The sequence below is a fragment of the Sus scrofa genome, chromosome 3 (assembly GCF_054392235.1).
Source record: "Sus scrofa isolate SSC_HxYL_T2T_F1_AM1 chromosome 3, Sscrofa_HxYL_maternal_Yorkshire_Landrace_v2.0, whole genome shotgun sequence".
Lineage (NCBI taxonomy): Eukaryota > Metazoa > Chordata > Mammalia > Artiodactyla > Suidae > Sus > Sus scrofa.
The window spans coordinates 32,145,985-32,157,326 of NC_139385.1; the positions used below are offsets into that span (position 1 = coordinate 32,145,985).

At 51.7% G+C, this 11,342-nt stretch overlaps 1 protein-coding gene across 2 annotated transcripts; it reads left to right on the plus strand.

Annotated features, from left to right (window-relative positions):
- The first annotated feature begins 261 nt into the window (after nucleotides 1-261).
- Nucleotides 262-7,463, plus strand: ITPRIPL2 (ITPRIP like 2). Of its 2 annotated transcripts, none has more exons than XM_021086544.2 (2): nucleotides 262-2,488; nucleotides 4,781-7,463. In XM_021086544.2, the coding sequence occupies exon 1, from the start codon at nucleotides 490-492 to the stop codon at nucleotides 2,086-2,088; it is 1,599 nt and encodes a 532-aa protein (XP_020942203.1). In that variant the 5' UTR covers nucleotides 262-489; the 3' UTR covers nucleotides 2,089-2,488; nucleotides 4,781-7,463. The 2 variants fall into 2 exon arrangements, with proteins under 2 accessions (XP_020942203.1, XP_084873570.1); XM_085017444.1 differs by having other exon boundaries at nucleotides 304-3,236; nucleotides 4,781-6,706.
- The last annotated feature ends 3,879 nt before the right edge of the window (nucleotides 7,464-11,342 follow it).

Here is an 11,342-nt window from a genome sequence, read left to right on the forward strand (position 1 = left end):
CTCCGGACTCCGGCATTTCCTCCCCGCTAGCTGGCGCGGCCTCGCCTTCCCTCGGAAGAGGAAACTCCCGGGTCGAGTAACGGGAACCAGCTCAGAGCGGAGCGGCGGGGGACCCCGGGGGCCCAGCGGCGCCGGGAGGGCGGCCCGGGATCGGAGGCGAGCGCGGCGGGACCAGAAGCTGGCCGCGGGCGGCGCGCCGGGGCGCGGGGCGGGGAGCGCCGCCGGGCCGGACGCCGCGCGCAGCCGGAGCAGGGCGCGGCCGGGAGCCGGGGCGTGTAGAGAGGGCCGCAGCTGGAAGGAACGCTTGAGCTGGGACAAGAGGCCGAGCTGGAGGGTGGCTTTCCCCCGCCCTGCGACGGGAGCGCCGCCGCGGAGACGAAGGAGACCCGGACGGCGGGGCTGCCCGGGCGCTGCGCGCATGCTGGGCTGGGGGCGCTGCCCGGGCTCGCGCCCTGGGCTGCTCGGCAGTCGCTGCCCCGGACGCCCGGCATGTCGGTGCACTACACCCTCAATCTGCGCGTCTTCTGGCCCTTGGTGACCGGCCTGTGCACCGCCCTCGTGTGCCTCTACCATGTCCTGCGAGGAAGCGGGGGCGCCCGGGCCGAGCCCCCCGACAGCGCGGACGGCGGCTTCCCTCTGCTCAAGGTGGCAGTCCTGCTCCTCCTCGGCTACATCCTCCTGCGCTGTCGCCACGCTGTCCGGCAGCGCTTCCTGCCTGGATCTCCCCGCCTGGGGGGCCACTCGGCCTTTTCTCCTGGACACTTCGGAGAGCCCAGCCTCGACATCTTGCTGGAGAGTTACTATGAGCACGAGGTGCGCCTGTCGCCGCACGTGCTGGGCCACAGCAAGGCACACGTGAGCCGGATCGTGGGCGAGCTGGTGCGGGCTGGCCGCGCCCGGGGGTCCCCAGGCCCCATCCCAGGGGGAGCGCTGGCCTTGGCCTTCCGTGGAGACTTCATTCAGGTGGGCAGCGCCTACGAGCAGCATAAAATTCGCCGGCCCGACAGCTTCGACGTGCTGGTGCCGCTGCGCCTCCCGCCCTTGGTGGCGCTGGAACCTCGGAGCCTGGGCGCGGAGCCCGAGCTGGCCCCAGCGGTCCACGGCTGCTTCGTGTGCGCGCTCAAGGCACCGCCGGGAGCCTCCGGGGGCCAATGGCTTCGGGACTGCAAACCCTTCGCAGACGGCTTCTGTGTGGATGTGCGCGGGCGGCGCCACCTCTCGGCCACGCTGGTGCTGCGCTGGTTCCAGTCGCATCTGCAGCGCTCCCTGGCCACCGTGCGCTATAGCCTAGAGGGGCGATGTCGGGTCACCCTGACCCCGGGCAGCCTGGAGCAGCCTCCCACCCTACACATCCTGCCCTGCCGCACCGATTATGGCTGCTGCCGCCTTTCCATGGCCGTGCGTCTTATCCCTGCCGTCCATTTGGGCGACAACGTCTTCCTGGTGGCACCACCGCCGCCACCCTCGCCAGTTGGGCCGATTTCAGAGCTCCCTGGAGGCCTGCGCGCGGATGCACTGTGGGGCGTGAACACAGCGCGCCAGGAGCAGAAGCTGCTGAGCTGGCTGCAGGAAAGGGCCCCTCCAGGTGCCTGCTACCTCAAGTGCCTGCAGTTGCTTAAAGCTCTGAGAGACCTGGGCGCCCGCGGGCTGGACCCGACGGCCGCCATCCAGTGGGGACGTATCTTGTCCTCATATGTGCTCAAGACGGTGCTGCTGGCGGTGCTGCTGCGCGAGGGGGTTCCTGCCCGAGCCTGGGACGAGGTGCACCTGGGCGAGCGCTTGGAAGAGCTAGTAAAATTCCTTAGGGACTGCCTGCTGCGACGCCGTACGCTCTTCCACTGCGTCCTGGGCCCTGGCGGGGCGGCCGCGGAGGTTGGCCCACTGCCCAAGGTATTGCGTGAAGCAGCCCCGGTTGACCTCCTGGCCGCTTTCGACAGACATGCCAGGGAAGTCGCAGCAGCACGGTTGCTGTCCACGTGGCGAAGGCTGCCCCAGCTTCTCCGGGCCTATGGTGGTCCCCGATACCTTGCCAGGTGCCCCCCACCCCGGAGTCAGCGCACCCAGGGGTTCCCAGAAGATGAACCATAATCCCTGACAGCGCCCCCACCTGGCCTGGTGCTCCCAAAGCCTGACCCACCAGGTGGGAATGGGGATGGCAATGAAGCCAGTTTAAGGCAAGGAAGATGGCCTGCAGAAGGTACTGGAACATTCAGAGGGTGACTTTTGGTGGCTTCAGCATCACCCCTCGCTCCACAGTCTGGTAGAGTTATGGCATCTTCTCTAGATCCACCAAAGTGTCTTGGGCAAGCTACACAAAGATCCAGCGTCAGCAGCTAAGAGTTGGTCCAGATGTTGGTTTGTGTGGGATGATTCTGTAGAAAGATCCAGCTTTTAGGGAAGTAAGAACTAGCTGCTGGAACAGTTCCCTCACCCTCGGGCTCCCCAGTTGAAAGAGGCTAATGTGGGGTTTTTTGGACACAACTATTTGGTAGGTCCTGAATTCCTGATTGCCTTTTAAAAAATCTGAATCCTTATCTACAACTGCAATCGAAGTTCTGTTCTAGGGACTAATGTTCCAGAAACATGGTTTCCCAGGGTTCAAGTTAATATTACTGTATTTTGTAAAGGTGCCATCACGGGTGTTTGACAGGACGGTGAAGAATTAAGTCGGGTATTGAGAGGCAGTCAGGAGTTGGTTAGGGAAACGTCCAGAGCAAATGGCACTTTATTTTGATCAGTTCTTATGGTAAATTGCTAGCTCCAAGTGCTGCATCTGAAAGGGAGGCCCGTTGCATTTACTGTTAAGAAATGTGCAGTCTTTGTGTGTGTGTGTGTGTGTGTGTGTGTGTGTGTGTGTGTCTTTTATGGCTGCACCTGTGGCATAGGGAGGTTCCCAGGCTAGGGGTCGAATTGGAGCTACAGCTGCCGGCTTACACCACAGCCACAGCAACTCGGGATCCGAGCCGCATCTGTGACCTACACCACAGCTCACGGCAACACCGGATCCTTAACCCACTGAGTGGGGCCAGGGCTCGAACCAGAAACCTCATGCTTTCTAGTTGGATTCATTTCCGCTGCACCATGACGGGAACTCCGAAATTTGCAGTCTTGAAGAGCTGGCTTCCCTGAGGGCACAGGCTGAGATGTGCACCAGTCAGCACCCATTCGTTGAACGCCTGCTGTGCGCCAGGCGCGGTTGCAGAGTGGCAGCAGAACACATGTTCCAGGCAACACCGGTGAGGGCCTAAAACGTGTTGGGTCTCGAGAAAGTTGTATTTCCCTCTTTGCCCAGCGAGGTGTCTCGCCAGGGCTTGTTGCTGGCTGGAGACAGAAACTTTTTTTTAAAAGTCTTTTTAGCAAGCTCCTTTGCACGGAGATCTCTTTCTGAGTTTAATGAGATCATGAAAGGGAAATGCCTGCCCTGGTGCCGGGCTTGCCTTTGAGCTCTCAGCCCTTGCTCAGCGATCCTTCCTGCTTGGGAACTTTGGCTCCCGTGGCCCAGGTGGCCTTTAAGTGGCCCCAAGGCCAGCTTTGAGGAGCGGTCGGTTCAGCCCAGGTCTTGCAAAGCCTTTAACTTAACATTCGGTGTCTTGGGCTTCATGCTGGAAGATCCGTTGTTTTCCATCTGTTGGCAGAGGAGAAAGACAGCAGAGGAGGGCAAGTGAGGGGGAGATGGGGAGAGACAGCCCTTGTCCGCTCTCTGTTCTTTCTGCTCTTTGGGCATAAATAGCACCAGGCTGAGTGAGTGTATTTTGCAGCTAGCCCATCCTGCAACTCCTGCTTCCCTCGCAGATTTCAGCTCTCAGTGGCATCAGTCGGCTTTTCAGTTGACGTGTGGAATGGTCCATCATCTGCCGTATAGAAAATGCAGCCAGTCCCAGGGATGTACTTTAGGATTTTTTTTTTTTTTAACAGAGACTCTTAAAAGTGGGACTTGGGAAGGACTAGGAACCGTGAGGACGTGGGTTGGATCCCTGGCCTGGCTCAGTGGGTTAATGATCTGGCGTTGCTGTGGCTGTGGTGTAGGCTGACAGCAGTAGCTCCGATTAGACCCCTAGGCTGGGAACCTCCATATGCCACGGGTGTGGCCCGAAAAAAAAAAGCAAAAACAAAACCAAAAAAAAGTAGAACTTGGAAGACAGAAGGAGCCACGTGACTAGGGCCTTGTTTCATTTCTGAGCTGTTTTGAGGGAACTCTTGAAACTTCCTTTCTTTAGGGGAACCACCTGGCCACTGTGGGGAAATCATTGTGAATAAATGATTTATAGGGAAACCTCATCAGAGCTGCAGAGATTTCTCAGGTCCTTTGCAACCTTGGACTCTAAAGACAACCGTTGCAAATGTTGTGCTGTCTCTTTGAGGTTGTTTGGGGACCATTTCCTCTTGATACCACAGTCATTCCTAACTTTTGAGGTCAGTGTTAGGTCAAAAGGTACTGCATTTAGGCGAGGGATGGGTCCACCAGTTTCCTGCAAAGACATAAACTGCACAGTGTTTTTTAAACTTACGTTTTAAAATAAATGCCGAAAATAAGTAGATCTTTATATAAATATATATTTATAATGTTTCCATACTCAGCTACAATTTCCCCTGTGGTTGGAGGGGAGAAAGCAAAGCTATTGGAGGGAGTATAAAGCTTTAAAAGCTGAATTTTCCAGATATTTTTAGGTGAGTTGATAGAGGTTTTTTTTTTTTTTTTAAATTAGAATAGCATTTTGAAGTTTGAATCTGGGAATATACTATTCTTGTAGTTTCTTTGTTCTTTTTTTTTTTTTTTTAGGTTAATTACCCAAAGCCTCATCCATCCTCAAGATTTTCAAACTTTATTTTTTTTTTTGTAAATGAATGGGCATTGTGTTTATGGATTTTAAAAATACAATTGTTTTATTTAAATGCCATGCTGAGCAGTTGTTCTCTGTTCATGGTAACCAAAACCTGAAGCGATTTCGATCAGTTTTGATCACTATTTAGTTATCCAAAACATGTACTGTGTACAAATGAAATAATATGGCATATTAGCCAGGTTTCATGGTTGCCCAAGGCATTTAATGGAAGCTCAGTTTTGTATTTTATTAAGGCTCCAGCATATGCTTGATCTGAAATGTGTACATTTTTGGTGTATACTTGGTACTAGAGATTCCTGTATGCAAATATCCTCATATATAAGAAGGCTCAACATTGTTCGTGCTTTGAAAAAAAAAAAAAAAAGATGAATTGTCCAGCCAGCGCCCAAAGGAAACGTTGTTTTTTGGGAAGATGACTCAGCCACTTTGCCTTGAGACACCCTTCAGTAACCCCCGCTGGACCAGTCTTGGGAGGCATCCTGGAATGCTCGTGGGCTGAGACAAGGAGATGTTTTTCTGCAAAATGAAACTGAAGCGGGAAGAAGGGAGAGTGTCAGCAAACCAAGAGAAATCTGAAGATTTCAGGAAGGAGGACTCAGATGGGTGTGAAAGGAAGAGATGAAAGTAGGGGAGGTGAGGTGGAAATTGTAGGGTGCGAGAGAGGTTTGGGTGAGGAAGTACATTTTTAGATATGTGCTGTTTCCAACCAGGGGTCGCAAACTCAGCAGCCTGCAGAAGGAGGTTGGGAGGTAAATGGGGGGGGGGTGATGGGGAGGGAGCCGTGTTCAGGGGGTCCCCCTGGTTTGGCTCCATGCAGGGAAAAGGGTAGGGTGGGAAATTTTTTTTTAAATCAGGATTTTTTTTTTTTTTTTAAAGGACACGCTCTCATTTTTCAACCACATAATTTAAAAATATCCAAAACCCATGTGGGCCAAAAATATATATATATATGGTTAAACCTGGGGGCCACCAGTTTGCGACCCCTGCCTTCCACAGTTAAGCCCTCCAGTATGTATCAGGTTATGTTTATTCTTATGGATATGAGGTTCTTAGTATGGGGGGGTGATATGTCGAGTCTTTATTTTCAGAGTTAAAGCTTTATTGTAGAAACAAACCCCCTCAAATTAACATGGCCACAGATAACCCTGGACTCACAATTCCCAGAAGCAGTCTCCATCCTGGAGCTTTAGGAGTCAGATCTTACATCAAACCCCTGGGGACCAGTTCTTGGCATTTCCTTCCTGGTGCAGTTGGGGCTAAAGTCCTAGACTCTGTCCCGGGTTTGCAGATGAGTAATCAGGAAGGATTGCAGAATAACTGGTTTCTTCTTTATTTGCATTTTATTCTTATTTTTCGATTGATTATTATTTTTTAAGCAGTTCCTTAGCAATGATAGCAGGTGGCCGTGAACACCAGAAAAGCAGTGCTGGTTCTCCGGGCCAAGTTTCTTATGCTGGTTCCTAGCCCCACTGCCAAAAGCACTGTTTTTGTCTTTGGTTGGTATGTTTGTGCTTTTTTTGTTTTTGTCCTTTAGGGCCACACCTGCACCATTTGGAAGTTCCCAGGCTAGGGGTCGAATCCGAGCCACAGCCACAGCAGTGCGGGATCCAAGCTGTGTCTGTGACCTACACCACAGCTCATGGCAACGCTGGATCCTCAACCCACTGAGTGAGGCCAGGGATCCAACCAGCATCCTCATGGGTACTCATCAGGTTCATTACCACTAAGCCACAACGGGAACTCCAAGAGCATTGTTCTAATCAAATATTTCCATCCCTTTCTGACTCCGTGGCTCCCACCAAAATGAACATCCTCACATTCTGAAGGAATTAAATAAACAGCCTCCAAAATGTCTCCTTTAACTTCATGGAGTTAAGTCACTTTTTCTGTAAAATGTGGCTTTTGACCTTGACAATGACTTACCCTGTCCACACAGAGGAAGAGTATTATCCCTCCGCCAAGTGATGGGAAAAATGGGGGAAAAAGTTCAGTGTTATCATTTGTGGCGTTTGTTAATTTTTAAAAAATTGCATGTCTTCCTTAGACACTACGGTTTATTTTATTTTATTTTATTTTTTACACCTACATAGCACATGATTTGGTGGCGATAAAGCACGTATACGTTGGGAGTGGACAGAGATATGTGCGATCCTTTATACAGAGAGAATAGACTAAAACGTGCAGCTAAGTTAGATATAACCCAGTTTTGGAAGTATCAGACATTCAGGAATATTTTTTAGCACCTTTTGCTTTAAAAAAAAAAAAAAGTGCCTTGATTCAGTCACTTGACTTTAAAACATTCCTCTTAGTTTATTGTTATTTTTAGGATGTATTCTGACCCCAACCTGTGTCATAGGATGCAGCCAGTCGGCTGCGATCATAGCATGTGTTCTGTTCCAATAATGGACACCAAAGAAGTAATCAGATGGGATTTAGCTGCTACCGTCGTGTGATTGAAAGGCGTCTTAATCACACCAGGTGTCCATGGCCCAGACAGTCGAGGCCTGCCATTTGTTTTCTATTTCAGGTCGGAGTAAATTTGCACTTTTTAATCATATGGGTCATTGGGGGACCTTGTTCTTTCATCCTTTGCTTTATTAATAAAGGAACTTATGGGAACCTTGGGACTGGACATCTTCCTGGAGGGCGGCCTGGCGCTCCCCTGGCTCATGCGTCCTTAAACCAGCTCACCTGCTGTCAGCACTTGGGTGAAGGGGAGTCTTTTTTTTTTTTTCACGCAGCAAAGCTAGGACCATTGTCCGGAATTGGCAGTGTACATATATGGGTGGGAAAGGATGCCAGTTCAAGCTCTGTAGGCAGCCTGGGGTCCTGCCTGCTAGTTGTGTTTTGTTTTGTTTTGTTTTTTTCTTTCTTCTTTTTATGGCTACTCCTTTGGCATATGGAGGTTAGGGGTCAAATCGGAGGTGCAGCTGCTGGCCACAGCCACAGTCATGCCAGATCCAAGCTGTGTCTGCAGCCTACATGGCAGCTCACGGCCATGCCAGATTTTTTAAGTCACTGAACAAGGCCAGGGATTAAACCTGCCTCCTCATGGATACTAGCCCGGTTCTTAACCCACTGAGCCACAACGGGAACTCCCTTCTCATCTTTTTCTTACCTACCTCGAAGATGCTGGTCCCCCCGCCCCTCCTCTCTACCTCCCACCTCCATCCTGCTCCGCCCTCCGCTCCCACACGCCACCCAACACAACTCAAGTCTTGGCCTGTGGGTAACTTATAGCTCAAGCATTTTGCCAAGAAATCTCTTAGGCCCCCAGGGCCCTCTCCAAATGGTAAACATTTGCTAATATGAAAAACCACCAGGCTTCGTGAGAGACTCAGTCTTGGAGACCAGGTAGGACTCTTCAAAGCCTGGGAATCAAGTGCAAGTGCAGGGAAACCTGCCGCCACTGGCTCAGGAAACAGTGGTTGTAGAACACTTGCCTAGGGGAAAGGTGTGGTAGGGTGTGTTTCCTTTCGTTTTCAATAATTAGTTCTTTTTTTTTTTTCCAGTATGGTTGACTTTTTTTTTTTTTTTTTCTTCTTACTGCCACACCTGCAGCATATGGAAGTTGCTGCAGCAACTTATGTGGCTTATGGCCTGTGGCTAGGGGTCAGATCAGAGCTGCAGCTGAGGGCCACAGCCACAGCCACAGCAACATGGGCTCTGAGCTGCATCGGCGACCTACGCCATCACTCACGGCAACGCTGGATCCTTAACCCACTGAGCAAGGCCAAGGATCGAACTTGAGTCCTTGTGGATACTAGTCGGGTTCTTTACCCTTGAGCCACAAAGGGAACTCAAAAATTAGTTCTTGGGTGGCTACAGTCCCCAGGAGTCGAGGACACACAGAGGTGACCGAAACAGATGAGGTTGGTTTCTCTCATGAGCTCACAAACTGCCCTGAGAGGCAGGCAATTGAAGAAGTCATTTCTGGAGCTCTCTTGTGGCCCCTGGGGTTAAGGATCTGGTGCTGTCATTGCAGTGGCATGGGTTGATGCCAGATTCTTAACCCACTGACCCCAGCAGGAATGCCCTCACCTACCCACTCTTAAACTGGAAGGGTTTTATGATTTTCTTTAGTCAGTAGAATGTGGCAGGAGGGGCATTGTGCTATTTCCTGGCCTAACCTGTCTGCTTCCAATCGTTCCCTTGGAAGCCTGCGTGAGCGAGTGGCTGACCTGGTGGAGGATAAGGGACCACGTGGCCCTGCTGCCACACCTGGGAGCCACCTTCGGGACGTAACCCAGACCAGCTCCACTTCCCCTTCTCCCCCACAACCAACCAGACAACAGAATAATCAAAACACTTGAGTGAGTCCAGGGTCCAGCCAAGACCAGCCGAACCTAGCCCAGATCAGCAGGCCCACCCAGCTGGCCCTGAGACTCTGAGCAATAATGAACATTTACTATTTTAAACCACTGAGTTTAACACTAGAGGTAGTTTGTAGCTCAGTAACAGCTAACTGATTTGGATGCTGTTTAAAACCAATGTGCATTGGAGTTCCCGTCGTGGCTCGGTGATTAATGAATCCGATTAGGAACCATGAGGTTGCGGGTTCGATCCCTGTCCTCGCTCAGGTTCAGGATCCAGGGTGGCGGTGAGCTCTGGTGTAGGTCGCAGATGTGGCTTGGATCCCACGTTGCTGTGGCTGTGGTGTAGGCTGGTGGCTACAGCTCCGATTAGACCCCTAGCCTGGGAACCTCTATATGCCGGGGGCTCGGCCCTAGAAAAGGCAAAAAGACAAATAATAATAATACCAATGTGGCGTAGAGAGGCTGCTGGTGGAGTAAACCCAGGCAGTCCTCGTCTTCTGTGCATTTGACTTTCAGATGCTCAGACTTGAGACAAACACTGTATGGACACCGCCATGCACCTTCCACAGTGAACCGAGATTTCTGCCATCAGCTGAAGCGTAGTGGGTGTTGGCTGAATTGCAGCACTGTTGCCATCGTTTCTGGGTGTGTTTCCCCAGCTGCTTGACTGTGTTCCTGTGTTTGCCCTTATCTTGTAAAGTCAAGGGGAAGCTGGCCCATGAAAAGTGTTGATTCAGCTGACAACCTGCCGCGGGTCTCAAAGGTAATCCAAGTGGGACACTGACCATTTCCTGCCTGTACTCTTCTGGGCACGCCCAGCAGCTTCCCTGGACATTAGTTTCCTCCTTTGCAAAGTGAGGTTTATGATCTCTCTTTTTATAGGATTAGTGGGAGAATCAAAGAGTAATGTATGTGGAATTGAGAAGCATGATCCAGGGAGTTCCCTTTGTGGCTCAGCAGTTAACCGAGGATCCATGAGGATATGGGTTAAGGATCCAGCATTGCCATGAGCTGTGGTGTAGGTTGCAGACGTGGCTCGGATCCCTCGTTCCTGTGGCTGTGGCATAGGCCAGCAGCTGCAGCTCCGATTCCACCCCAAGCCTGGGAACTTCCGTGTGCCGTGGGTGTGGCCCTAAAAAGCAAAAAAAAAAAAAAAAGAGAGAGAGAGAGAGCGAGCGAGAGAAACACTGATCAAATGCTAGCTGTGGTCTCTTAGAAGTGGTACCCCAGCATCTCTGGAACAACAGGAAGATGAATCCGTATCTTAGCGGGGGTTGGGGGCGGCACCCTCAGGCACTCTACCCAGCGCCTCCTCATCGCTGAGGTCCCTTTCCGACAGGACTGTAAGTCTGCATGTGTGACTATTTGTTGTAAATGTTCCCCAAAAGGAGGACTTCTCTTTTTCTGTCTTCTGATCTGTGTCATCTTCTAAGCTTTCTCCCCACTGCATTTCTCCAATGAAATTTGCTCTTTCCTGCTTGAGTCCTGGCGGAAAGCTCAGGCTAATGGTTCTCAGACTTAGCCCTATCCGTCTACACGAGGGGCTTCCTAAAATTATCCATGCTCGGGACTCCACCCAGGCAGCCCAGGCGTGGGTACTGCTTACAGCTCCGTGGATGATTCTAGAAGGCAGCCAGGGGTATGAACCACTTGGTATGAATCACTTGGCCTCCCTGGAACCTCTCAGTGGAGAAGCTGGGCTCTGCCCACCAGGCGTGGTGGTACCACCAGCTGGTGTGTGTGACGTATGCTTCTAGGACCAAACTCCTCAGCTGGGACATACAAGGCAAAATATTACTAAGCAGTCACAGGATTTAATCCCATCAGCACTTCCCCTTTGCTATAACCCAAGGGATATGAACACAGTTTAAAAAAATTGGGGGTGGGGGAGGGAGTTCCCATCGTGGCTCAGTGGTTAACGAACCCAACTAGGAACCATGAGGTGCAGGTTGGATCCCCGGCCTCGCTCAGTGGGTTAAGGATACGGCGTTAGCGTGAGCTGTGGGGTAGATTGCAGACACGGCTCAGATCCCGCATGGCTATAGCTGTGGTGTAGGCTGGCAGCTACAGCTTCAATTTGACCCCTTGCCTGAGAACCTCCATATGCCACGGGTGCGGCCCTCAGAGGACAAAAAAAAAATGGGGGGGGGGGACCTGTGGCACGCAGAAATTCCCAGGCCAG